At 41.8% G+C, this 25,865-nt stretch overlaps 1 protein-coding gene across 11 annotated transcripts in view; it reads right to left on the bottom strand.

The window, feature by feature from the left end:
• Positions 1 to 25,865, bottom strand: part of DOCK9 (dedicator of cytokinesis 9) — a gene marked incomplete at both ends in the record, with an annotated part of 281,402 nt that overhangs the window by 22,239 nt on the left and 233,298 nt on the right. For 7 of the 11 annotated variants that reach the window (XM_079721649.1, XM_079721648.1, XM_079721653.1 and 4 more), the window contains 7 exons: positions 8,497 to 8,603; positions 10,812 to 10,869; positions 12,342 to 12,557; positions 12,677 to 12,790; positions 14,383 to 14,565; positions 14,683 to 14,820; positions 20,660 to 20,775. In XM_079721649.1, coding sequence (XP_079577775.1) covers positions 8,497 to 8,603; positions 10,812 to 10,869; positions 12,342 to 12,557; positions 12,677 to 12,790; positions 14,383 to 14,565; positions 14,683 to 14,820; positions 20,660 to 20,775 — 932 coding nt within the window. Of the gene's footprint in view, positions 1 to 8,496; positions 8,604 to 9,843; positions 9,922 to 10,811; positions 10,870 to 12,341; positions 12,558 to 12,676; positions 12,791 to 14,382; positions 14,566 to 14,682; positions 14,821 to 20,659; positions 20,776 to 25,865 lie in introns of all 11 variants that reach the window. The other 4 variants (XM_079721657.1, XM_079721650.1, XM_079721647.1 and 1 more) reach the window with 2 other exon arrangements.

Raw genomic sequence — 25,865 nt, 5'->3', positions numbered from 1 at the left:
CAAATCATAAAACTGTCATCTGTGTGACTAACCTCTGTACCAATGCTTATAAAGAGGTGTATCAGTTATCTCATACTTTTATTGTAGGTCTCGTTAAGTGCAAACACTGAAGCCAGAATATGTAGTAATTATCCTAACAGCTATAGACAAAGAAAAAAGTCAGTAAAGGTCCTAACACCATATCTTTTCTCTGTGCGTTTATATTATGAAGTTGCAAAACCTCTCTCCGTTTTCTCTTAGTTTTGTCTCAAATCTTTCCCAATGGAGAATCTGTCCAGGTTAAATAAAACAAGATTTTACGATTCTTTTCATGCTTCTCTGATTATAAAAAGCTACATAAAAGAAAAGCATAAAAATAAAACTTGTATAGTGTCAGTGTCAATGTACTTACTTTAGCATATTTGTAAAACTGGGAAGGTAATAAAGGTCTAATCTAATTTGGTAGTTGTGATGATCAAATAAAATTTTACCCATTAAAATGCTCTGAAAACTAAATGCTATATGTAATAATAGGCCAGTTAAACAAATCTCTCTTTTTCAACCATCACTTTCTACTTTGTATTAATTTTTGAAAAATGATATCTTACTTCTACTGGGCAATGTAATATCCCACAGTGCCACATACATATTTGGTAGGCAAGAATTTCTTGGATGAATGAATCGATTTGCATTTTTGTTAGTAATATAACAATATTACTATTAGCTGTCCTTCGCTGTAGGGAAACGAGTCCTTTATCAAAGGCTTGCAATTCTTACATATCTTAGATCACAGACACTGCACTGGGTATTTATTGAGCATCTTCATTCTCAGTGATGCTGTGGGACTATAGCAGAGGTGAACGAATTCTGAGAAGACCTAATTTCCCATCAGGGATGAGAATGCTGTACAACCAAGGAATTCTTCTGATAACAAAATAGTCAAGGCATGGAAATTTACCCACCTTAAAGCTATTCTTAGGTTTAATTTACAGACTACTCATTTGGCCCCTTCTTTTCTCACTACTGGGTTTTGTTCAAACTATAGTATGGTTCACACTGTAGACGTAAATACACAATGATGACACCCTATTTATTGTGGATGGGATCAGAGAGACCTAAAGATTCCTAACTCCATGCCTAGCAGTTACAGCACAATAAGACTCTAGAGTAACTTTAATATAATCTCATAGAATATTTAACATTCTTCTCAAAGAGTTATAAATGTTATAACCAGGCACAGTCACTACCACATCATTAACTTGATTCTTTCATTCATTCATTCACACATTTTACCAAGAAGCTACTACGTACAAGGCACTGTACTCGACACTGGGTTTATAAAACAAACCTATATAAATAAAATTTAAGTTTCTGTAATTTATAAAAATGGCTCTGTAGATTTTTACTAAACATGGGGTGGGGGTGGGTTTGGGATAGTTTATCAGGTTATGTGGTATACATGAAACTGGCTTTGAGGAGGAGGCCCTCAAAGACACAGAGAGGTTGTCCTTCGAAGCAGCTAGAAGTGATGGACTAGAGACCCATGACCACCGACTGGAAGAGATTTGACGTGCATGTTAAGATACTGAGGACAGAGAAAGCCACAGTGACTTCAAATACGTGCCAAACTGCGAGTCAGAAGGGTATACGCTCTGAACTGAGAGCAGTAGGCGTTTACTGACTTAACAGTAGTCTGTGTGTCTCTGAGTGAGTCCAGGGGAGGCCAAGAATCAAGTGAAGAGAGCACTTCCTGCTCAGAAAGCTCAGATCTCTATGCAGATCCATAAAGAGATTACAAAAGATGGTGGTGAGTGTGCTGATAAATGCACAGGGAATCAGGGATGCAGAGAGGAGTAGCACCTATCCAGTGATGGGGGGTGGGGGGCCATGGAAGGTTGCAGAAAGTGATGACTGACTGAGTCTTACACATCATGAGGAGTTAGTGAGGTGAAGGTGAAAGGTGGGAATAGCAAGGAAGAGGGGGGAGACATTCCAGGGAGAGGGAACAGCCTGGGCAGAGACATGGGAGAGACGGCAGCATGGTGTGTGAGAACTTTATAAGTAGTTTGAGGGCTAGAGTATAAAATCTGAGTCAAACAGGGCAAAGAGATGAGGTCGGGGAGGTGGAAAGATTAAATACCCAGATTAAATTGCCACACTCAAAAGTTTTCTAAAAATAAATTAATAATTGAATATAGATAATTTTATGAGAAATGAAAATGCACACATACATCCACTATCACAACAAGGAAGTATTATATAAGGAGATGTTACTTGATTTTAAAATGATGTTCTGTCTGTCCTCATAAGGCGTCTGCGTATATACCTTTCAGGTATATTTTGAATGGTTCTAGATTTAGTCACTTAAATATATATATCAAATAGAGTTTATGAGTAATCTCCTGAGCCAAGTGCTCCTAATTGTGAGACTAAGATTTGAATACTACTTTTACTCATTTGTCAAACCAGAAGCACAAGGAAAGTTTAATAATGATGAAACCTGAATTCATGTGGCATATCAATACTATGGACAATTCAGTTCACTATGGAAAAATCTGCCATATTTGGTACAAAAAAGTAGACTTCAACCAGGGACACTTCCCAGAATTGTTGGAAAACAGTAATGTTTCATAGAGTGAATAGAGCTTAGTAAATAGCTATGAAATAAGTATCACAACTTGATGGTAATTAAGAATTAGGAAACAATACATCATCAACCTATATATGCTACTGGACATTATTTTATCTTTTCTTTTGATTCAGGAGGCATTCAGAATCTATAGTGTATCAGTCTGAATATCACTTTTTATTGTAGAAAATGGTAATGTATACTATAAAAAGCAGAGTAGTTAGAGATTTTACCCAATAACAAACTAAAAATGGCTTTTATTTTAAAAAAAGGTAAGTCCTTCTCTCATAAAGGTAGAGTATGGATTACTGAGCATCAAAGCTTTATTTGGTAAGGTAAATTATTCAAGCTAATGTCAACTCTATACCTAGACGTTTACAGCTGGTACATCAAGTAACAATTCTTTGAATAGAAATAACCAGCAATCATAGACAGCTAAGTTTGAGAGACCATATGTCAACACAAAATTATAAAGAGTCATAAAAACTAAGACATCATAGTAACTAAACATCGGGGCATATATGAATAATATTCTCAACAGAAATTCCACGTATTAATTTACTTTGAATTCTCAGCAATCACTTGAAAACAAGAACTTACACTGACAGCGGTCAGAGAGTGGTGACCTTGAAAGGTGATCATACAGAAAGTCTGATGATTTTCCCCCTTGTTTAAAATCTAAATGCCAAGTTATTTTTTTCTAAATTGTCAATACACACAAAGAACTGTAAGTAATTACTGGTTGGGGGGAAAAAAAACCTCAATGAGCTTTATGCACCTGGAAAGTATACATTTTATGATACTAGACTAGACTTAAAAAGATCTCGGTACACTAAGCTCGTAAGCCATTCAGGAAGCTGTTTAAAATGTAATTAGCCAGTCATTTTTAGGTGTGTCACAGCCATGCAATTGAGGGCACTGAGCATCTGTCTGTGGAAATAGCTCATTAATGCTGTGCATGGGTGCATGTGTGTGCTTGAAAATGCATTATGAGCCTGTGTATTTGCAGGGTATTTAAAATTTTTTCACTTAAATATTTGCCCCATCTTAGGATTGACCGATTTAATTTAACCTTTCTTATGAAGCTACCTGTCTCTTTTATCTACCATTTGGGAATAACCGTAAGCATGTGACCTGGCTTGGGCAATGGCGTACATCATGGCATCATTCACATTTCCACTATATTATCGTTTCCCAAGATACAGTCGAAGATCCTTTGTATCGGAATAATCACCTGGGATGCTTGTTAAAATACAGATTCCCAGGCGCTACAGTCACCCAACTAAATCTGGGGATGGGTGGGGGTGGGTTAGAATGGGAATCTATATTTGTAGCAGGAATCTAAGTAATTTTTAAGCACACTAAAGCTTGAGGATTAGCACACTAGGTCAAACTTTCTAAGACAGGCACCTCCCTCATATATCACTGAGCTGGCATATGGCACACAGCTAGTTTATGGAGCAAATCAACACATGTAAATGTAGAAATTTCTAAGCCACAAAGAACGGAGACAACTTTCAATTCAGATTCTAAGGGACCGTGGTTTAGGTGTTTCTCCTCAATGGCAAGAAAGCATCAGAAGCAGTGTTGTGTGCTGGGGCAGGGACCACATCATGCTCACCCTTGTCTCTCCAGCATAAGGAAGCTTAGGAAATATTTGCAACATGAAGCAGGGCAATATGTCCTGGTATGAGACAAGGTAGAGCAGTCAGACAAGTTCCATGGGCCACGTTCCCTACTGCTATTGTTTTTGAGAAGCATTATAAAAGTGAAGATATGCTACATAACTTTTGTGGTTCTAAGAGCACTCTTGGTCAAGGAAAAGTAGATGCTTGGACCACTCTACAGGGTTACAGAAAATGGCCAGGCTTGGATGACGTGTAAACAAGGAACCACAGGATGTGTTTTGCTGATAACTCTCTCTTGGGATATTCTGTAGGTATAAACATTTCATGTTTGTTGTTTCTGAACAGATGCAGTTTGGCTAATACAAGTCAGTGACCTGCCTGGTAAACCTCACCGTTGCTGGTCTGTGAAACAACACTTGAGGGTGCCAAATACAGTCGATCCTCATTATTTGCTGTGGTTATGATCTATGGTCACCACCGACACTGAATTTGTGAACACGGAACACCCCCTTCTCGGGGAAATACAGGATTAGGCTCCAGAGAGCCTCTGGTTACAAAATTTTTGGCAATTGATTAGTACATAACCTTGTTTTATGTGTGTTTCTGTTTAAAGACACCTCATTTAGCACATATTGTTGATTCATTAATATTGAACCCACCACCCAAAGCACTGTAACTCCTGCCTGAACAGAGTTTATCTGACAAGTATTTTCTCTGTAAGGCACATCACCTTCCTGAGCTTAGGAACACTGGACAAGCACTTCAGCACCATGCTAGGGGGCCAGAGAAGGACCCGTTTACAGCACGAGCTGAAACAAGGAGGCAGAGTGTTGCCTGTTCAGCCTCAGATGGGAACGTGTGGCCTCAAATTTTTTGCTGCTTTGTGCCATGTCCCCAAATGACTGTAAAAGCACCTCAGTGCATGCTGATTCTGGGGTAACAAAGAAATTTTAGCAACTGGGCAAATAATGAGGATGGACTGTATTTTCCATTTCCCCACTACAGTCCCTTTTGGCCCTGTTCCTCCCTTGCTCTGTGCCATGCGGGCCGATGCACCAGGACTGCTGGCCTGCCTGCTGGGCTCAGCCAGTGGAAGGCCAGCAGGAGAGACTGGTGGACAGAAGGAGAGTGTGGGGAGGGGGTGCCTCCCTCCCTGCCCCCATGCCAGGACTGAGCCGGGAAAGGTGGCCCCTCTGTGTAGTTTCTCTCTCCCCGCTCCCTTAGCCCACAGGTTGACAGTGGCAACCCAGCTGTTGCTAACCTCCAGGGTTCTGCAATATTCCTTGTTGGTTTCCCTAAACCCTGACCAAACTTTTCACAATAGTCCCTTTGTTAGACTTGCTTCAATTTCTGAGAGTGCTACCTATTTCCTTCTAGAACCCTGCCTGTATGGGATAATGAGGTTGGGATCTCAAAACAGCATGGGCTGCGTGGAATTTTGACACCACAGGAAACTCAGAATTCTTCCATCTGCATAGGCTCCAATTTGTGAAACAAAATGTAAACAGGAATGGAACGTTTCTCTTTAATCAAAAGCAGCTGCGGGGGAGTTCGCTCTTTAGATCAGAGTCAAGGAAGATGGACTGCTGCCAATAAAAACTCACCTGAGGTCTCCTCCTAGGAGAATTCTGCAGTGCCTCTAAAATCATGTTAGGAGAGCATCTTAGACATTTAACTGTACCTAATAATGCACATTAAAAGGGCAGTGATTTTTATTCAACTATTGCTCTACACCTATTCCCATCAGCTTTCCCCAAAACTCCTTCTCTGGCAGAGATATTCGACTTTCCCTTTTTCTTGAAACATCTTGAGAGCCAAAGCAAAAACTACGTGGCAGTTTCTGCTTTCCTGACTTTTGGAACACGTTTTTTCACTGCTGGCTAGTTTCACTCAATGTGCAGGGCTTGCTTGGGGCTTTACAACCCCCTGTGCCACATCCTAATGAGGATAGATCATCGTGTACTATGGACCTTGTTAAAGATTTACCAACTTTATGCTTCAAGGACAGGGTGGAAAATCCATATTCTGAAAATAACTGATAAAGTTATCCCTGTCACATGTTCAGTTATTACTCAGAATGGGTGCCATCCACAAATTTCCCCAATCAAGCCTGCCCTTGATTTCACAGGGCTCATTCCCTAGGCTGCAGAGACTATTCCAGCCTATTACTTAATCTGATGAGCAAACCTGAACTTCATGTTATCATTCCAAAGCACAGGTGACCCAGAACTGTTTATTTTCGAATCTTCAGTTGTTCTTGGCATTGCTGTTTTCCTTATCGAATTTAAACAAAGTGCTGCGCTCTGGAGGACTGACTGGTCAGCTGGGGACAAGGGTGGTTTCTCCAAGGAAACAATGCGTTCAAGCCTCTTTTCAGGGAGGAACCCAGTGCAAACCCTCCTTGAAGCGAGGAGTTCAAAGCCAAGAGCGTGCAGGCCTTGTTGCCTAAGGGACAGGCACACACATCAGAGTAAAAAATGAAAAATTACCATTGGGCCAGGCATTTCAAGGTGGAGAAACCGCTGAACTGTTAAGACCATGTAATAACCAACTGTGTTTTTTTTTCCCCTTCAGAATACTTAGGGAACTTCATGTATTTTGGTTAAAATTATTTTAATTATTATTATTATTTTTTTGCGGTACGCGGGCCTCTCACTGTTGTGGCCTCTCCCGTTGCAGAGCACAGGCTCCGGATGCGCAGGCTCAGCGGCCATGGCTCACGGGCCTAGCTGCTCTGCGGCATGTGGGATCTTCCCGGACCAGGGCACGAACCCGTGTCCCCCGCATCGGCAGGCGGACTCTCAGCCACTGCGCCACCAGGGGAGCCCCTATTTTAATTTTTAAATGTGAAATCACTCAATATATTATCCTTCTTTCCCACAGTTAATTTTTAATTTAGAGGGTCATTTGAGACTAGACAATTTTTGGCAGTGGTTCTTAAACCTTTGAGGCTTAAGGTCCCTTTATATAGCATAAACATTATTGAGAATTCTTTAAAAATAGCTGAGAACTTTTGTATACATGGGTGTTATCTCTCAATATTTACAATATTAGGAATGAAAACTGAAAAAAAAGTAGAAAGATTACTTTAAACTAAGATAATAAACCTATGACATGTTAATGAAAATAACACTTTTAATGAAAAAATAACATTTTCAAAAAACAAAATTAAGGAGAAGAGTGGCATTGTTTTACATTTTTTGCAACTCTGATGTCTGACTTCGTAGGAGAAGCCTGGATTCCTGTCTCTGCTTCTGCATTCAATCTCTTCAATATGTTGTTCTGGGTGATGTAGACAAAGAAAATCCAGCCTCACAGAGACATTCAATTGGAAAAGTAAGGACCTCAAAGACTTCCTGAAAGGGTCTCGGGGGACCCCAGGACCACACTTTGAGAATTGCTGATTCATGGATGGTCAGTGTCATGGAGGATGTTTGCTCATGGGCCCTGCTTACCAGCATGAACATGATCAAAAGTCCTGATATTAATTGCAGGACTTCCACATCATAAACACAAGTATAACAGAGGCAGAAGACATTTACTCCTTTCTCTGTTCTTTATCTCCACATGAAGAAACACGCACACAGAAAACTGGCATTTGTTCAAATTCCTAGCTGTATTTCAGAACTCTCTAGTTTCAGATTTTAAGTGGCTTCAGGGTGATCCTGTTTTGGCAAGAAACTTGCAAAAATTGCTACAATGATCTAAAGTCAAACTTTCTGATCTCTATGGGGGGTGGGCAAGGGTGGTCTTATCTACTCATGATGCACAGACCCTGGCTGACAGCACTGAAGTGGGGGCAGGGAACTGGGGGCCTGGACAGGGGCTGCTCTGCCCCTGAGCCCAGCCTGGCCTCTCATGGCCTTGCATGTTTGGGGACATCAGGGAGATATCTTGTGCTGGAGACACTGATCTAAAAGTCAGAAATAAAACCCAGGAACCAGAGAAATTAACTGTTGCGAAGAATGAGAAACTTTATGATTCACAATACTGGGCCTTTTACCCCAAGTGTTCAAGCTCTCAGCCTCACTTCACTATCAACTAGTTCCTCAAACTCTCTCCAGAGGAAAGGGGGAGTTCCTGGGAATGGGAATGGCAGAAGCTTTCACTGTTCAGTTTCAGCGTTCTGGGAAATTATCTTAGAGTGAAGTGTGTACACAGCAACTGCAGACAGAAAATCCCAGTTGGGTGCAGGGGCGGGTGAACGGCTGCACCCGAGACACTGGGGTGACCGGAGCCCTTGCGGGCTGCGGCGCTCACCTCGTTGAAGTGGACGTCCTGCATGCCGACGTCTTCCATCATGGAGGCCTCCTCATCTATGTTCGGGGTGATCACCCTGAAGGCTGTGCATCCTTGTCTAAACATGCCTAGAATGGAGAGAGCAGGGGAGACAGGTGGAGCTATCAACCTGAAAGTGGATGAACCGCGAGGGTTCTTCCTGCCCTGTTTGTTTCTGGGTTGCATGAGGACCGATCCTGAAATCTCTTGCGTCTCAGGCCAGCATTCCCATATGGGGAGCCTGGGCACCACTGTGTGCTTTCCTTCATTCACTTCCTCATATTTAACCCTCACCGCCCTCAATTTTTTTAATTTTTCTCATCCCTTTTTATTTTTCACCCACCTTTATTAAAATGTATGTAATCCTTAGATAAACTGAAATAGGTATTGAATCAAATTAATAGCAAAGTAATCACAACAATAGTTTGATTTGGTAGAATGACCCATGCTCAGATACCAAGAAAAATAAAGAAGCCAAAGCCAATCAGAGAAATACAGACTCAAAAACAACTCTGTTTCCTTCCAGCTGTCATCTCACCCCCTCTGGCTGGAGTAAGCCAGAACTCAGATTAGAACTTGCCCTTCTCCTGCAGGAAGCAGTCTACCAAGATGAGACTCGATGGCCGCAGCCGTGAGCTGAGGGGCTGCCCTGGCTGGTTCCACGTCAGCAGCCTGAGGGGTAAGGAGAGGCCTTTCCTCCCATGGAGTCACTGGGGAAAGTTTCATGTCACTTGGACAATGTCAGCTGGGCAAAAACGATCAAGCGAAGGAGGACTTGAAATGTCTTCCTACTCTACTGAGATTGCTGCTTACAGTAAAACAAAAGTCAAAACCTGAACTGAGACCTCCCATGTTTCAGGAAAAAAAGGAACACAGAGCAGTTTGAATTCAAGTCTTGAAAGAGTGGACCCTAAAGCCAGAGATGTTTCTGCTGCACATGGTCAAGGTTTCCAGCCCCTTCATGGGTTGTCTAGCATCTCTGCCAACGTCCAGCTTTCGCCTTGCTTTTGTTCCGTGGAGACAAAGATTCCCCTATGCAAAGCACTAACCTGGGAGCTTGAGGATACATGAGTGTACAAAAAGCAAAATTATAAAATCCAACCATCCATGTTTTTGGCTACAGAGTAGATTTAAAAATACAACTCAGCTCTGGTGGAACGACGACAATGGTGGCCAAAGTGCTTTCTTCTCCTTGGCTGCCACCAAACCAGAGAGGCCAGGAAAAGAAGGGAGGGAAGGAGAGCCAAGTCCATCCCAGCAGAGTTGAAAGAGAAACCCCCCACGTCCGAGTGTCACAGGGACGGGGCGGCCGGCCCGCTCTCAGCTCACCTCCCCGGCGCCTCCTCTGGCAGGTGCTGTGGCTGGAGGGGAGGAGGGACGGCTCCAGCTGGAGGGCTACGTCTGCTTCTAAACGTGAGGAGATGTGTTACCCGACAGCAGGTCTCAACAGGACATCGTGCTGGCAGTAAGAGAATACGGAGCCCCTCCCTGGTTTCTTTCTCCTTCCAGCTCTGATGTATGACAAGCCTAGATGCCCTTAAATTCCATTCCAAAGAGCCAGCTGTACCAGAAAGATAGAAATTCCCTGACCTGGCCATCTGTGGTTTCCTCACATTGTGAAGGAATCAGCCAGATCTGGTGCAGCCGTGCTCCAGCACACACGTGCACACAACCGGCCTTTCTAAAAGCCCCGTGTTCTCAAATTTGAAGTGGAAACGAGCGACTGGTGTTTAACCAGAGGAGCCGTGACGGAACTCGCGGCCTGCTAACGTGGGAACAAGCACTGAGCACACAGGTGGGTGGCACTCACTCCTGCCAGTTCCTTCCATGGGGCGGCAAGGTTTCCAGCCTGCAAGCTGCCTTTGCACACAGCAAAGCCGACCGGGCTGTGCTCCAGAAAATACTGTCTGATCACCTCCTGTTACAGTTGCCTTTTGATTGATAAACAGTTCTGGTGGGAACTATCTTAAGGGAAAATAAAATCTTTTCAGCTGGAGACTGGCTGGTCAGGGACTCCCAGATGCCAAGCTCATTAACTAGTTTTTGCAATATGGAGTTATTAGTAAGAGGTTATATGACAAAATGCCACCTACTTTTGTTTTGCATTTCTGCGGTGCCTACCACACATCAAGCAAATGTCACGCCAGTGAATAAAACAATGAATAGAGTGTACACATACACACACACACACACACAGAAATCCCCCACGTGCAAATCTTTCTTAATGGCTCCCATTAGTCTTTACTGCTTTGTGCAATTTTTTATTTATTTCACAAAACCCAGGAATCGTTTCTTACCTTTCCGTGTGAGATATTCTGCCACCAGGGCTGTGACATGGACATAGCACATTGCTGCCTAAAACAAAAGACACGTTTCAGAATCACCAATTATAAAGAATGGCACAATGCTCACAAACAGAAATCTAATGACTATATGTACTTATATTAGATCTCAAGGCATCAACTAGTGTTTCTAATGGCCGACATCTTACCTTTTGAAAAAAGTAGAACAATTCAAATAAATGGAAAATTTTAAACTTTGAATTGAGACAAATGGCAGTAAATTTGCTAAGATCTATTTCTATTTAAAATTATTAAATTTAAATGTAAAAGATTTTTAAAAAGCATTTTTTCTTACTATAAAATTTCAGCATTATTTCTCTTAAAGGGAAAAGAGGATCATTTGAAGGCATGTGTATTCTTAGATTCAGAGATGAAGTGATAACTTTTTCCAAAAATTCTAAATGAAAATATTATGTTAAATGGATAACATTATAAACACCTTAAAACAAAAGAAAAAATAAAAATAAATTCTTTTCACCAAGTTGCCATGGTTTACAAAACATTAAAGATAGCTGTTGGAAATGAACCTACCATAAGGTTCCAATGCCTGAGCCCTGGTTCTTGTCAGAATGATAAAAAAAATTACTACTACTAACAGCATGTAATTCATTTTTATTATGGCTAATGTATATTTTAGATTAAACTTATGGTCAAACAGAATGGACTCTTTGAATAATCAATAGGTAAAAATAGTTACATAAAATTTTCAGATACAGAACACAATTTTACTAATTTAAGCAGTTAGAGAGGTTAAAAAGTAAAAGCACACTTCTTTGGTAGTACTGTTAATCATACCTAAATGCCTCAGGCATGAACCCTGAGCAGAGTTTTCATGGGAACAATGAATACAACCCGCCTTACAGCCTACTGTTTTCCTTAATTTCCCCCATTTTACAGATGATGTCATAGAGACACAGAGGGGTTAAGAACTGGCTCAATGTCACCGAGTTAGTCAGTGTTGGATCCGGGATCCAGTCTGCCTTGGAGCCCACACTCCCCCTCTGCCCCCGCCATGCTGTCGCTTATTGAACTGTGCAGCTCTGTCCATGAGGGAGCTCTGACACCTGCCACGACTACAGACGGAAACGGACTACCTCAAACAGGAAAAAGCAATGCCCCGTCATGACTTCCATACAAGGAAATCTAATTTTATCATAAAATAGCTGAATTTTAGATCTAGAGAGGAGTTTTGATGCAGAAACTGAGTGCACCTAACTAGCAGGCAACTGTGTGAGCACGGATGTTTTCTAAGAGCCTTCAAACAATGCCCTTTTGTGATGGAGACATCCCCTTAGGACGTTGTAAATTGTTAAAATGCTTAGATGACCATGAAGGAACCCCGAGCCCAACACTGTTTAAAGTATCACATATTTTTAACCAGTTTCTTTGAATTACTGGGAAATTTTTCTCATAATTGGCTTCCTTCAGTGAATGGGACACAATTTGTTTTCTCAAAAGCCCGGATTGACAGGCTTGCGGGGCTACCTCGGACAGGTCCCCATTTTTGACATGGATCCGGGCCATGCTGTCCAGCCACGTCTTCCGGAGCTCGGGGGTGCTGGCGTAGGACTTGGCCAGGCTGTACTGGAGGTCTACCAGCATCTCGGGGTCATTCTCGTGCTCCTTCATCTGGGCCGTGGCCATCAGAACTGTGCGGATCCTTTTGGTCAGGTCCTTCACGTCCGAGGAGAAGGTGGTGTGCTGCAACAAGGGTGGAGGGGGACACGGGGCTTTCAGCTGCATTCTGTCCGTGTGCATACATATCAGATGATGAGGCGGAGCTTTGGGGGTAAAACATAAAACGAGACCGGGCCACCCACCTTGATGAGCCTGTCACTGTTGGCACAGTTGTTGATGATAGACAAGGACTGTTGGAATCTGGTTCCCCCAATGCCAACAACGTCTGCTATCAGTTGGCTGACGGAAATAATGACCTAAGGGACACACAAACGTGAGCAAATCAATTCACCCTCAAGTGACGCCCCAGGCTCAGCTCCTGGCTTTGGTTAGGATGTGCACGGGGATGGGGCGATGGGGAAGCTGAGAGCAAGGATTGCTCCAGTGTGGGAAACAATGTCTGAGTCATCTTCCCCCTTCCAAGAATTATTCCAGAAGGTGATTTTGCTACCCTTCCATCTCGGTTGCACATCAAAATGCTAATCAGGAGAGTGTAGAGGAATGAGAATCAGATGAGCCCATATCACTTGGATGGTTACTTACCTATCACTTTCTCTAATAAAAAGGAAGACCTTATTATTTACCTCTTTGGTGTTTGGCTTGAATTTATATGTACTGAATATTCAGTAAGTGGACTGTCCTTTGCATTTATTATTAAAACATGTACATATGAACTATGCAGTGGGGGAATCTGTCTTTTTGGGGGTCTATAAATAGCACTGCCTTTACCCAGTTACTCAGCTAAACCGTGGACCATCCCCCTCCCCCCATTCCCCCTTCCCATCCTTTACCGTCACCATACCCCGGTATAATCCATCACTAAGTATTGTCAACTCAATCTCCTCTCCCTTCTAACCTCACCAGGCCTGACCCAGGACACCATCCTCTCTGGCCTAAATTTAACCATGGTTTCCCCATGGTCTCCTGATCTAAGGCCTTGACTCCCTGATCCATTCTCAGCCTGGAGTCCAGGCGATCCTTCCAAATGTGCAATGTTGCCATCTCAACCTGTTCTCACCCATACTCTCACCTCCACTGTAAGGACCTTCTCTGGCCCCCTGGATGGTCCCTTTCCCATGGTGCATGCGTGGCCTGGAACATGCTCACCCCCGAACCCCTCTTCGCGCTTCACATCCCATGGGAAGTGCCCTGGTCCCCTCCCTGGGGCACTCGAGTTCTTCTGTTAGGGGACCGGGCAAACAGCACAAGGGCCTCAGTGTCTGTCTGTCCTCCAGTAGACGACACTCTGTGAGGGCCAGGAGAGGTCCTGTTTTGTTCATGGTTGTATCCATGAATCCCAGCACACAGTTTGCAAGCAATAAACATTTGTTTTTTAAAAAAAGAGTAAGTACAGAGACGGAGAAGGTGCTCCTATATGTGTTTGTAGAAAAAGAAAGTCTACAAAAATATATAAGAATCTTCAGTATCTGGCCTGGTTCACAGAGCAGAGAATTTGGGACACTAAATCTGGAGGGATGGCAGGTGCGTCAACAGAAGGAAGACAGAAAAGAGTCACTTTGGGCTTTCTGTGTCTTACCTAAGATGTTTACTACGAGGTATCCTCTCACAGGTTCTATAAATCTTTACTCAGTAGAATTTCGGTCAGTCGAACATTGATTCAACATTTAAACGTCAATTTACCAATAGAAACACATCCTGGGCCCAAATCTTACAATGTGGAGGATGAAATAAATAAAACCAGTAAATGTGACTTTTGAATTTTCCATCTAGAGGCCAGATTGTTCAATACTTACACCGAGGTAACTTGGTAGATGTGACACTCAAAATTTTCCTGCTAAAACATAATTCCACACAGCACACTTGACCTGGAAAGCTAAAGCACACGCACCTGAAGGTGCGTCCGGACAAAGGACTTCTTGCCAGTGTAGTCGAAGTTGTTCCTCATCAGGAAGTACAGCAGCTGGGAGGCCTCAGTCCTGATGGAGCTCAGCTTGGAGTTGCAGCATTTCAGGACCTCATAGCACAGGGCTGCGCACATGTCTGCTCTCCGCTCATAGAACGTTGAGGGAAACTACATGGACATGAGGAAGCAAATGAACCCGGAGAGGTTAGTGCTCCGTTCAGCTCCAGGTAGACACAGGAGAACGGGTGAGAATCAAGAATGACCTTCCCTGGTGAAACAACGTACCTTATAGATTAATGACCTTAAGGCAGTGAAGACATTTTTTAAAGCCGTTTCAGACTGATGTTTTTGAAGAAAACACAGGTAGACGTCAAAAACCTTTTTCATGAGGGGATTATGTCCATGGTCAGCCAGGAGCTGGTTCTTAAAACACACAAGGACAGCTTGGTCAGTGAGACACACCAGACACTGCTAATCGGTTTCATACAACCTTCAGCCTCAAAGGTTACATTTTTCAGGTACTAAGACAACTTATAATTTAAACAAACTTCCCATGAATCCTCTAGGAAAGCACAGAAGTCTCTTGTAGTACAAACAAACATCAATAAATTTATGCTTTGGAGAATTTACTTTTTCTACTAAGGGAGAGACTAATTTAAAACTTCCCAGCAAACTGTACTACGGTTTAAAGGACCACTGTGCCTCAGTATTGATTGGGCTTCTATTTATTTACTTATTTTTACTATCACCAGCAACTAATACGGAGGTAATGTTTGCGACACCTTAATTCCAACAAAGAAGTGCCATTACAGGTATCAGCTAATTAATGGGCTGGAAAAAATAACTGAAGTGAGGTGTATGGAACAGGTCTTCTACCAGTGAGGGCTAGGTATTCTCCCCCGCCGCAGGCTCTCAGGCACTCTGTGAAGCCATGAATCACCAGGCAGTCTGGTAAGGGGGAAAACGCACAGGCTTCGGTCAGGCACCATTTCTCACGTGCACGGATTTGCACAGGTAAACCGAGCCTGGCCATTCTCACCTGTGAAACAGCGACCCTAAAACTAAGCTTGCGTAGCTACTGGGAAGACTTGAGGTCAAGTACAGGGATTGTCCGACGCCCCCTCTGATCTAGCTCAGTTAAGTGGCAAGCAGGCCACCATTAATTAATTCTCCTCGTTCTTCAAGGTCTCCCACCAGCAGCAAATTCACACTGATTTAACACCGTGAAAGCCTGGTTGGCTAAAACTCCCAATGACTGCTGCACATGCACAGTGGACTGAGGTGTCGCCCAACTAGAGGCCAGCATGCAGCCACATGTGCTTGACACTGGAGAGCTGCATCTTCAAATACAGACAGGCCTGTCAGGACAAAGGTGTGTTTGGGAGAATGTGTGCATTTTGCACAAGTAAGCAAAAATGACTGTCATTGAAAAAAACTGTCCAGAGGTCAGTACCTCAAACCAACCTTAGAGTTTAGCCAAAGGAACAGAGATAACTTATGTCCAAATAGTTCGGTTACACAGCAAATTACGGCTGGAGTAATAGTTTCAAGATTTACCTCATCTTATTGTTGGAGAAAAAGTTTTACTCAAGGAATAAGTTTTGTTTTTTTAGGTCCAGTAATTCACGGGTGTATTTACAGCTGGTAGGACACCTGGAATCCACAGTGACCTTTATATCATGAAACACTGAAGTATTGAATTCCATCATGTGAAAGAGAAGCAATTTAATGAGCAGAAAATGTGACTTAATTAACTGAATATGATGTAATTCTCAACCATGAGCAGCTGTTCACCAACCGAAAAAAAAAAGAGGTTGTTTCCAGTGTTTGGGGAACTGCTTAGTGTTTACTGTTTCTGAGCAGTTCTTTTCTCAGGAGTCACAGTCCTTCCTAATTATGGCTGGATTAAGGTTTGCATGAACCTGGATGTGAGCTTTTATTTTCTCAGCCCTCTTTGCTGGAGATATCCAGGAGAGATGGTTCATACAAGAATCGCTAAGACCTCTGGCCTTGCTGTCTGAATTGGCCTGTCTCCAAGTCGTTACCACTGGAGGTAAATTTGCCTTCCTTTCACTCTCTCTGGTCAAGGTTTTTGCTTCCGATTTTCAGGATTTAGTCTTCTTTGGGTTCTGGTCACAAAACTTGCTTGAAGAATGGAGTAAAAACACACACAAAGATATAAACAACCTCTCATTTAAAGGGGTAAGGGACCTTTCATCCTGAACACACCCCAGTTTACCAGCTGCCTTCCTTATTTTCCAATCAATTTTCTTCCTCTCTCTCTCATTAAAAACATTGAAAATTCAGAAAGGCTCAGAGCAGGGAAAAAAGCAAAACAAAAATCACCTTCACTTTTCCACTCATAAATAACCATGGATAACAATGGAGTATCTCATTTCTACCTCTGTCTCCCTATAGACTTTTACTGAGGATGGGAGAATTTCATTGATTAAAATGAAATTAAATGAGACGTTAGAATAATGTGAAAGGCATGACTTATTTCTAGCAATAAGGTGGAGAATAGGTTATAAATAATTCTCAGGAATTGTCTGACGGTGGATTCAAGCTTGACTGTCATTACCAGCCTCCTAAGGGAAATGGGGCTTTCAGAGAATGAATACACATTATCAGTAATTTCTAAAGAGCCAGGAACAGGAGAAAAATGAACTTAAACCTCAGGTGCCAAAATGAGATATCTGGAACCATGTTATTTAAGACAGCTACATCCTTCCTAGGGATATGGCTTGATTTTTATTTAGACACTGATTTATAGAATAACTTAAAAAATCTAGCTTAGAGTAGCACTCTCTCTGTCGCAGAGGCTCACCAATCACCAAGATGACCTAAACCCCAGGCTCATGGTTGTGTAAACCGGACCCCAGGTTCCCTAGCTGACCCCCATCATCCACGTGCTCCCCACCCTGGTCATTCACAGCGATCCTTCTCATCACGTACTTGCTGGTTCTCACTATGCACCTCAGATCAAGAGAAGGCACTACAGAGAATTACTTAAAATACATTTTCAGATTAAATTTGTAAGTACATTAAAAATATTATCAACTATTTAAAGGCCAGATTTGGTTTAGGACTGTATTAATAGACAAGTTAAAATAACCAAAGAAGAACCATGTTTTTCTGCATGTAATCACCTTGGTTTACAAAACACACCTTTCGTGTATTAAATAATATCTGTGAAAGTGCCCACACAGTACCAGCATCTGGTAAGTGCTTGGTAATTTTCTTTTTTCTGTGTGAGAGATCATTCAACTCCCTTGATATTCACCCAGCTTAGCTCCTTCCACACACACACACACACACACACACACACACACACACACACACACACGACTTACTTAGTGGAGAAAAAGGGCTTGACAGGCCAATTGTGTAGTGATCTTGGGCTAATTTCCTAACCTGTCTCAGCCTCAATCTCCTCATCTGTAAAATGGGGGATAAGAAGATCTACTGGGCCAGGCTGTTGTGAGAACTGACGCTGAAGACACAGAAGGCACTCAATAAACAGCAGGAAGCTAATATAATAATAAATTGGGGTTCAGGGCTTAAATCTTTTCAAACATTTCCTCTCATTAAGAACATGATTTCTTGATTGCCTTTGGCAACTTATTAGATATGGTCAATTAAGAGGATCACCAACGATGAGGCAACATTTGTGGAGGAAGATTTTTCTGCCAACAATTATGTCAGCTAACTCAATGTAATAATTTAATTTTCCCGATATGCTCCAATTGATGCCTCAGCTGAGTAAATACTTGCAACGGAAGATCCCACTGCTGCTGTGCCAGTGGGCCTCTTGGACCTGTGAACATAGGCCAGGTAAGCCTACAGCTTGGCATGACATCCTTTAATGCCATAACATTTGCCCATCTTCCCATTTTTTAATGGGTCTGTGTGTGTGTGTGTGTGTGTGTGTATGTGCTGAGCTTTAAACATCAAAGATTTTTGCACGCAGGCATACAGACTCTGATAGAGATCACCTCAGCTCTAAAACACAACCTTCCCTGTGCGTCTCAGGAATCAGACCCTTTACCATAGGATCAGGAAGGCGTGAGTCTAGGGAAAGCGCTTATTGCTAAACTAGAGTCAACATTTGAGCTCCTACTGTGTGCCAGACACAGGATAGATGTTTTTGGATACCTCCTATCAATTCATTATACAGTAGGAATAATTGCCATGTTCTAAGTAAGGAAATCAGGGCTTAAGAGATGTCAAGCAGACCCACCCAAAGCTTAACATCTGGCTAATGGTGGAGCTGGGGTTTGAAGCCCATGGTGTTTCTGTACACACAGCTGCTCCCAAGTGTCCCGGAGCCTGGTCTGTAGCAGCAGAGTGCCCGTCCATTCTAAGGGTCATCTCACTTTAAGCTACAACAGCCCCGGGAGGCAGATCCTATTTTTTCAGTCTCACAAGTGAGAAATCTTAGGTCTGGAGACATGAAGTGATTTTCCCAAAGACATTCACCCAACAAATTTACAATCAGCCTTCATTCAGAGACCATCAGATGTTGTTTCTCTCGAGTCAGAACCTATTTGGTGGCCAGACACTGGAGATCCGGGAACCTTGACAAATACTCTTCTTTAATATGAAGCAAGCAATTTAAAGGAGGTTGAGTATGAACTGCAGGCTGTGCAGTAAGGAAACTGCCACTATTCTCACAGTGCTGCCAGGCCACACCTGTGCCATGTGTGCCCCCACCTGCCTGTGGTGCCAGACCATACCTGCTGTGCAGCCCCGGGGTTTCCTGCTCATTTATATGCTGAGGCCCAGGGAGAGAGTGGAAGAAAGTGTCCCAACTACTGTTTTGAACTTACGGGTGCACAGTTAGCACTGATATAGTCCAGGGCAAATGCTCACATTACAAATTTCACTGCCTATTTACTTCAAAATCTCCAAAAGAAAACAGAAAGAGGTTCGAAACATGGTCCTGGTAGAGCAGTGGTTCTCAGGCCATACTGTCTGTGCACATTATCACTCCCAGAGTTTGATTCAGTCAGCCAGGGCCTGAGAACCTGTATTTCTAACAAGCTTCAGGGCCTGCATCTGCTGCCAACCTGGGGACCATGACTGAAGGCCACTAGACTAAGCCTCCACGTAAGACACTGCTGTCCCCATACTCATCCTAAGGATCTGTATGCCCTCCGCTCTCGACTGGGTTCCTAGTTATGACATTTCCTGGGGACATGAGTAGCATGGCTGCTAAGAACAAAGGTAAATTATAATAAAGCAGCATGATATCAGGTAACTATTTTTACTCTAATAAAGAAATGTGGGGCTTCCCTGGTGGCGCAGTGGTTGAGAGTCTGCCTGCCGATGCAGGGGACACGGGTTCGTGCCCCGGTCCGGGAAGATCCCACGTGCCGCAGAGCAGCTGGGCCCGTGAGCCATGGCCGCTGAGCCTGCGCGTCCGGAGCCTGTGCTCCACAACGGGAGAGGCCACGACAGTGAGAGGCCCGCGTACCGCAAAAAAAAAAAAAAAAAAGAAATGTGCTTCATGAGAAGAGATGAGTAAAGCACAGATTGACTTTGGATATGTTTCCCAAATACCCTTGCAAGTAAACATACTGATTCCATAAACAGAGCATATTAACACATTCAGCTTCTCTGGAAATGGAAGTAGTTATTGAGTGAGAACGGGAAGGGTTAGGTCCCTAAAAACAAGAAGGTGGCTGAAGAGACCATCTTTACCTACTTAAATGTTACTTGCTAAAACCTAAAAATAAGACCAAGATCACTTTTTATTCTCTATACTTGAAATGTTTCTATCATTTAATTTAGTAACAGATCCAAAAAAAATTGAGAAGGTGAATGTGTTTAGGTACTGCCCCTCTACGTATGAACATCTAATTTTAATTGCTACCACATGTGGATATGTTTAAAGATAGTAGAGGCAGAAATGCCCAATTAGGTTCCTGTATTTATCATTCTCGAGGGCTCAGCAAAGCCACCTTCCCCGGCAAACGCTTTCATCTGGCCAAGCGTTAACCGCCTCCTGAGACCGTGTCCACCTTTTGCAAGCAGGTGGCACACCCTGACCAGTTAAGCTGTATTATATTTCAGGGAATTCAAGTCATTAACAGTGGAACGGTTTCATTAAGGGAATTTAAGGATTAATGGTTTCCTTACAGGGGCAAAAACAGTTGCTGCAGTAAAAACACAACATAGGAAGTTCTTGCTGATTCAGTTAAATAAGCAGAATGAATTTAAAAGGTAAGGCTCTGACAATGAACAGCTGTTCAATACAAACCTTAAATGCCAGTGTAAACAGAGAGAGGGTGTCCAGAGCCGTCAGGCACACCTCAGTAGCAATATTGGCTTCAAGTAACGACTGGTGGAGAACATCTGCGTCCGAGTGGCCATAGCCTGCATGAATCATAATACAAGGTTACTGCCGGCAGCTGAAGAAGAAAGGCTGGCAGACGGTATAGTCACAGTCAACTTTTGATTATTTCCAGAAGGCTTCCTTCAGGGCCTTATCTCCCTGTTTGCCTTTTTTTTTTTGGTGGGGGGTGGGGTAAAAGGAGGTACTAAAAATGTTTCCATTCAATTATGACTTTTTCAGCTCTGGGAGGGAAGTAATAGCAGCAAACATTTATTGTGCACTTGCTATGTGCCAGCCATAATTCTATGAACTTTACATGTATCACCTTATTTAATCCCTCAATAGCCCTATGAAGTGTGTACATTATTAAACCCTTTTTGCAGATAAGGAAATGGAGGCCCAGAAAGGCTAAACAACTTGTCTTAAGTCACACAGTTGGTAAACAGGGGAGCTAGGACTGGTACATAGACCAGAGTCACTCAATTGCGCCACTTGACTGAGCTGTTAAGATGGTGGGGTAGTGAAGGAGGCTGACATTTCTGAAGCTTCCCACACAGACAGAGGCTGCAGCACAGCACAGGGAAAGAAAATGAGCTGAGGGGCAGACTGCTGGTCAGTGAATCAAGCTCGTCCCCTTACTAGCTGTGTGACCCTGGGCAAGTTACTTGACCTCTTTATACCTCAGTTTCCTCATCTGTAGAATGGGGATAATAACAGTATCTACCTCAAAGGGCTGTGGTGAGCATTGAATTCATTAATTGCTGTGAAGCTCTTGGAATAGTGCCTGGCACACAGTGAACGCTATGTAAGTCTCAAGTCAATAAAGTAAGGATCTGTTTTATCAGGTGGAATCGTGAATGATAACCAAGAGTTGACTGCACTGCTAACAGTATTCTACTTGCTTTAATAAAAAAGCACAAAAGCCACTATGACTGAAAGAAATGTTTAAGAAAAGGAGAGAACTTGAGAATCATAATTTAAATACAAACTGATATCTTCTGTATGTGGCTGTAAAATCAATTTAGTATTGATATAAATGTAGTTTGACATACAATTTGAGATTAAATTATGAAATGGTATGCATTAGCAGAAATATATATAAGGGATGCAAAGGTGTTTCAGTATTGATCTAGATTACAAAGAAAGATGGCAATGTAATAAAACATCAGGTAATGTCTTTCTCCAAGGAGCAAAACAAGTCAACACTCACTATGTAGGTAATTTTCTTAATACTCCAGAGAGGAGGACATTTTGTACATAGATCAGGAAAATGAAGTACAGAAAGCCTAGAGAATTTTCTTGAGGCCAGTAATGGGATAAAACCAGAAACTACACTCCCAATTCCTTATCCAGGTCACTGTACCATAATCTCTATTATTAAGATAAAATAAAGTAACTAGCATGACTTTAATAAATGTCAGAGATAGAGAATGATTTTTGAAAGACTACAAAAAGCTTTTCTAAAGCTACCGAGTTGCTTTTTAAAGTATGATTAAAAAAAACTATTGTATGCTTTCATCCAACTTTGCTTTGCTTTTAAAATGGTGGTTTTGAGTGGCCTGCATTATTTTCACAGTGTGACAGAGTCATCGTGTCCCTAGTAAGGCTATGGAACACATTTGGCACCGTGCTAGTTCTGTTTCTTTATATTCCTGGTTTGCTTTTGTTTTGTTTTGTTTTTTTTTGGTCAGAAATCTAGCAGAAAGAAAGACAGACATTTTTTGGTACAATATTCACTGAACTGCCTTTGTAAGCCAAGGTATTTCCTCATTTGGTAAGGTCTGTTTGGTGAGACAGCCAACAAAAGAGGAAAACAAACTAATGATTATTGTTACAGTGATCACAAACCAGGGCAAGTGAGGACCAAAAAAAAAAAACGAAACAAAAAACAAACAAAAAACCCACCACCTTTTATCAGACCAACCAAAATTATCACACAGGTCAAAAGGACCCTATACTGAGGGCTGCCATTTATCCCAAATGAAGTTTTATAATCTGGGTTAAACTGTAACAAGGCACTTGCTTTGGTGATTAATTGTATTCTCTGCACAGAACTATCCTTTTCTCTTTCTAGATAACCTATTGGATAAGTGTATCCAAGTGTGATTATTATAGATAAATTGGTCTACACACTGAAGAACTCCAACAGAGTTTACTTATACCTGGCTGAATGTCTAGAACAATTCAAGAACTGCAATTTGTCAGTGTGCTATTTTTTAAACATATATAATCAATGGGCCATGCTAATTAATGACAAAGTTTCTCTAAGCTACATTACACTATCTAATCTCCTTTAGAATAAGAGTCAATTCATATAGAAATCTGTCTGCCTGTGTCCGAATCATATAAGAATAAAAGAAACAGTTCTTTTAGCCACAATTGGTTATAATTTGCTTTTCCTTAAACTGTTTCGTCTCAAAAATCAGCAGGTTCCTGAACCAATGTTACTTAAACATCCCTAAAAATAAGTGGCAGCATGGGACGTTGTGTGAGTGACAGAGACTGACTGGACAATCTGCCATAAGATACCCCTGTGGGGACAGTCTGTCTCAAGACCTGGAACAAAGCTGTGCATGAGGAAAGACTCTAATCAATGGTCACCTTGTTCCTGGCTAACACAGGAAAATGAAACTGAGCTGGCAAACCCAAGAAGGGGTCTTAAGAGACACAGTAATTTCTCAGAGCATCGGTCAGCAACTTTTTAAAGCTGACTAAGTAGATTCTGACCGAGGCCAGTAAGAAGTACTGTTAACCCTACTGACTTCCACTAGGGGGTAGTGGTGCCTTGGGGCACAGGCACTGACATGGTCACTGAGGCAGGTCAGGGAGGGAAGGACTTCCCTGATGCGCCATCTCCAGCAGGCACCTCAGGGGGTGCTTTAGAGACCTTAGGATCCACTGCTCACATGTACACAATTTTCATTCTGCTGTCACTCAGATAAGTGATTTATTCTCAAATCCCCACATCTTTTAAATACTCAAAGGACGAGGATGAGTTTTTTTCCCTCTAATGTCATCTGCTATGGTTAGACTTACCTAACTTTACTCCGTTTTATGAAGTCCTGTTTCCTGAAGAGCTCGGTTTAGTAATGCTGAGGACACCTGTAAACTACCCCTCCCTCCCCAGTGCCACATCAGAGGTGATGTGGTCAGAAAGGCAGAAGCCTGATCCACTGCCACTTGCCTTTTCCAAAAGTCAGAGGACATTTGGGCTAGAAGAATAAGTCGGATACATATTCTCACAGGAGGCACTTCCTTCTTGAAAGCTGCCTTCACTCTTTATGAAACCAGAATTCTTGTTTTTATTTTTAATTTTTTTCTCTGGCCCATAATATGAATCCAGAAAAATAATACATTTTATGAAAAAAATATAAATATTGAACGGCTAGGAATTTTCTTGCTAAAAGAAATCCCCAAATGTAGAAGACTTAGCCTCCTAGATATATTAACTCATGGTCTACAGCTTTTACTAACTGCACATATTTATGCAAAGTATCAGATGGATCCACCACTACACAATCTATTATTGATCTCCATCTCATTTTTATTGCTAAAAAGTTTTTCCCCACGGATGGGCAAGAAGTGGAGAACAGAATAAGGAATGACATTCCAAGGCGAAAAATCATGCGATTTGCTCTCTGCCCTCTGATTAACCACCAAAGAAACAAATAGGTTCAAAATGATTTGTGAAACTAGTCTATAATCTCAGAGTTTATACTCGAGGAAATGGTTATACTACCTGCTTTCTAGTCTCAGATTACCCTGCATAAGTGATTGTCACTTAGACAATCAGATACTTAGCTGTATCTGAAAATGGTATGGGATATAGACCCCAAACTGTGACAACACTTGGTTTAAGCATATCATACCTTTTAATTTAAAGTCCTCTTTAAGGATACTAAAAATATAAAAAATGACCGACTTTAAATGGGCATTGTGTCAGGTTTTCTCAACTCTGAAACCCTGTCAATTGCAAGAAGCACCAATCAATGACAGGCTACCATGTTAGATGTAAATTAATTCAGGATATATCTGTAAGATAAGATCTGCTAAATCTGTAAAATATATCCTGATTTCAGAAATGCTAGCAAAGGGGCAAAAATCTATCTCCAAATCAAGGAAATGTGTCTGCACAGACATTTTATTTACTATCTTGAGTATAGACATTTAAAGCATCCAAGCCCATTTCACCTATTTGAAAAGATATATCACCCATGCTTAAGAACTTTTGAGAAATATTGATTTTACTTCGGAGACTATATGCCTCCCCTGCATTTTTTATATTGATTCAATATTATCCACAATAAAGGAATTTAATTATCATCTATATTCAGTTTCTTACTTGAGATTCATAGATATCAAAGAATATCAGAATTAGATGGGGTCTGAACAAGCCATCTCATCTAACTCCTCATATGATGCTTAAATGACCTGGACAGTATCCCCAGTGGGTCCTCATCAAGTCTCTGTTTTCACATTTCCAGCTGCCAGTACCTGTACTAGCTAATAGGTAGTCCAGTTAGAAAATGCTTCCCCATATTCACCTGAGATCTAATTCTCTGCAACTTAATCCAGTGATCTTAAATTGTCTCTTATACTGAATTATATGAAATACAGGTTTTCTTCAAGGGTTTCTACCTCTCGGCCGGCTTCTCTCCCATCACACCAATGGGAAATATGGATTATCATGCAAGTGAATTTAACATATTCTTAGAACAATACATAACATTAAAGTAAATACAAACTGTTATTTTATAATTTTTGCAAATGAATCACTTATTTGCAAACATGTTTCACTTAGTTTTCCCCTCATCACTCAGTTTATATAAAATATATAAAGTATACTCCGAGCACCTATCACTCTCAATTTGTCCTTTGGCACAAGTCTTTTCTACTGATATACAATGAGTACATGTTGCAGTAAACAGGTCAATGCCTTAATGTTGTAAACATTTGCTTTTTATAAGCCTGGGCAATGACCCAAACAACAAACTCCTACCCTTTGAGTGTTTTTAAAATAGTTAAGACCACTGGCCACAGTGAAATTTGTCATTTTCATTATTTCCTATATAATTCCAAGAGTAAGGGTAAGTGCCTGCTAGCGTTACACGTGTGCTGTGTGTGGTGTCTT

Source organism: Hyperoodon ampullatus, assembly GCF_949752795.1.
Source record: "Hyperoodon ampullatus genome assembly, chromosome: 16".
Lineage (NCBI taxonomy): Eukaryota > Metazoa > Chordata > Mammalia > Artiodactyla > Ziphiidae > Hyperoodon > Hyperoodon ampullatus.
Note: the sequence above shows the minus strand (reverse complement) of the source record. Positions and strands in the feature narration are given on the sequence as shown.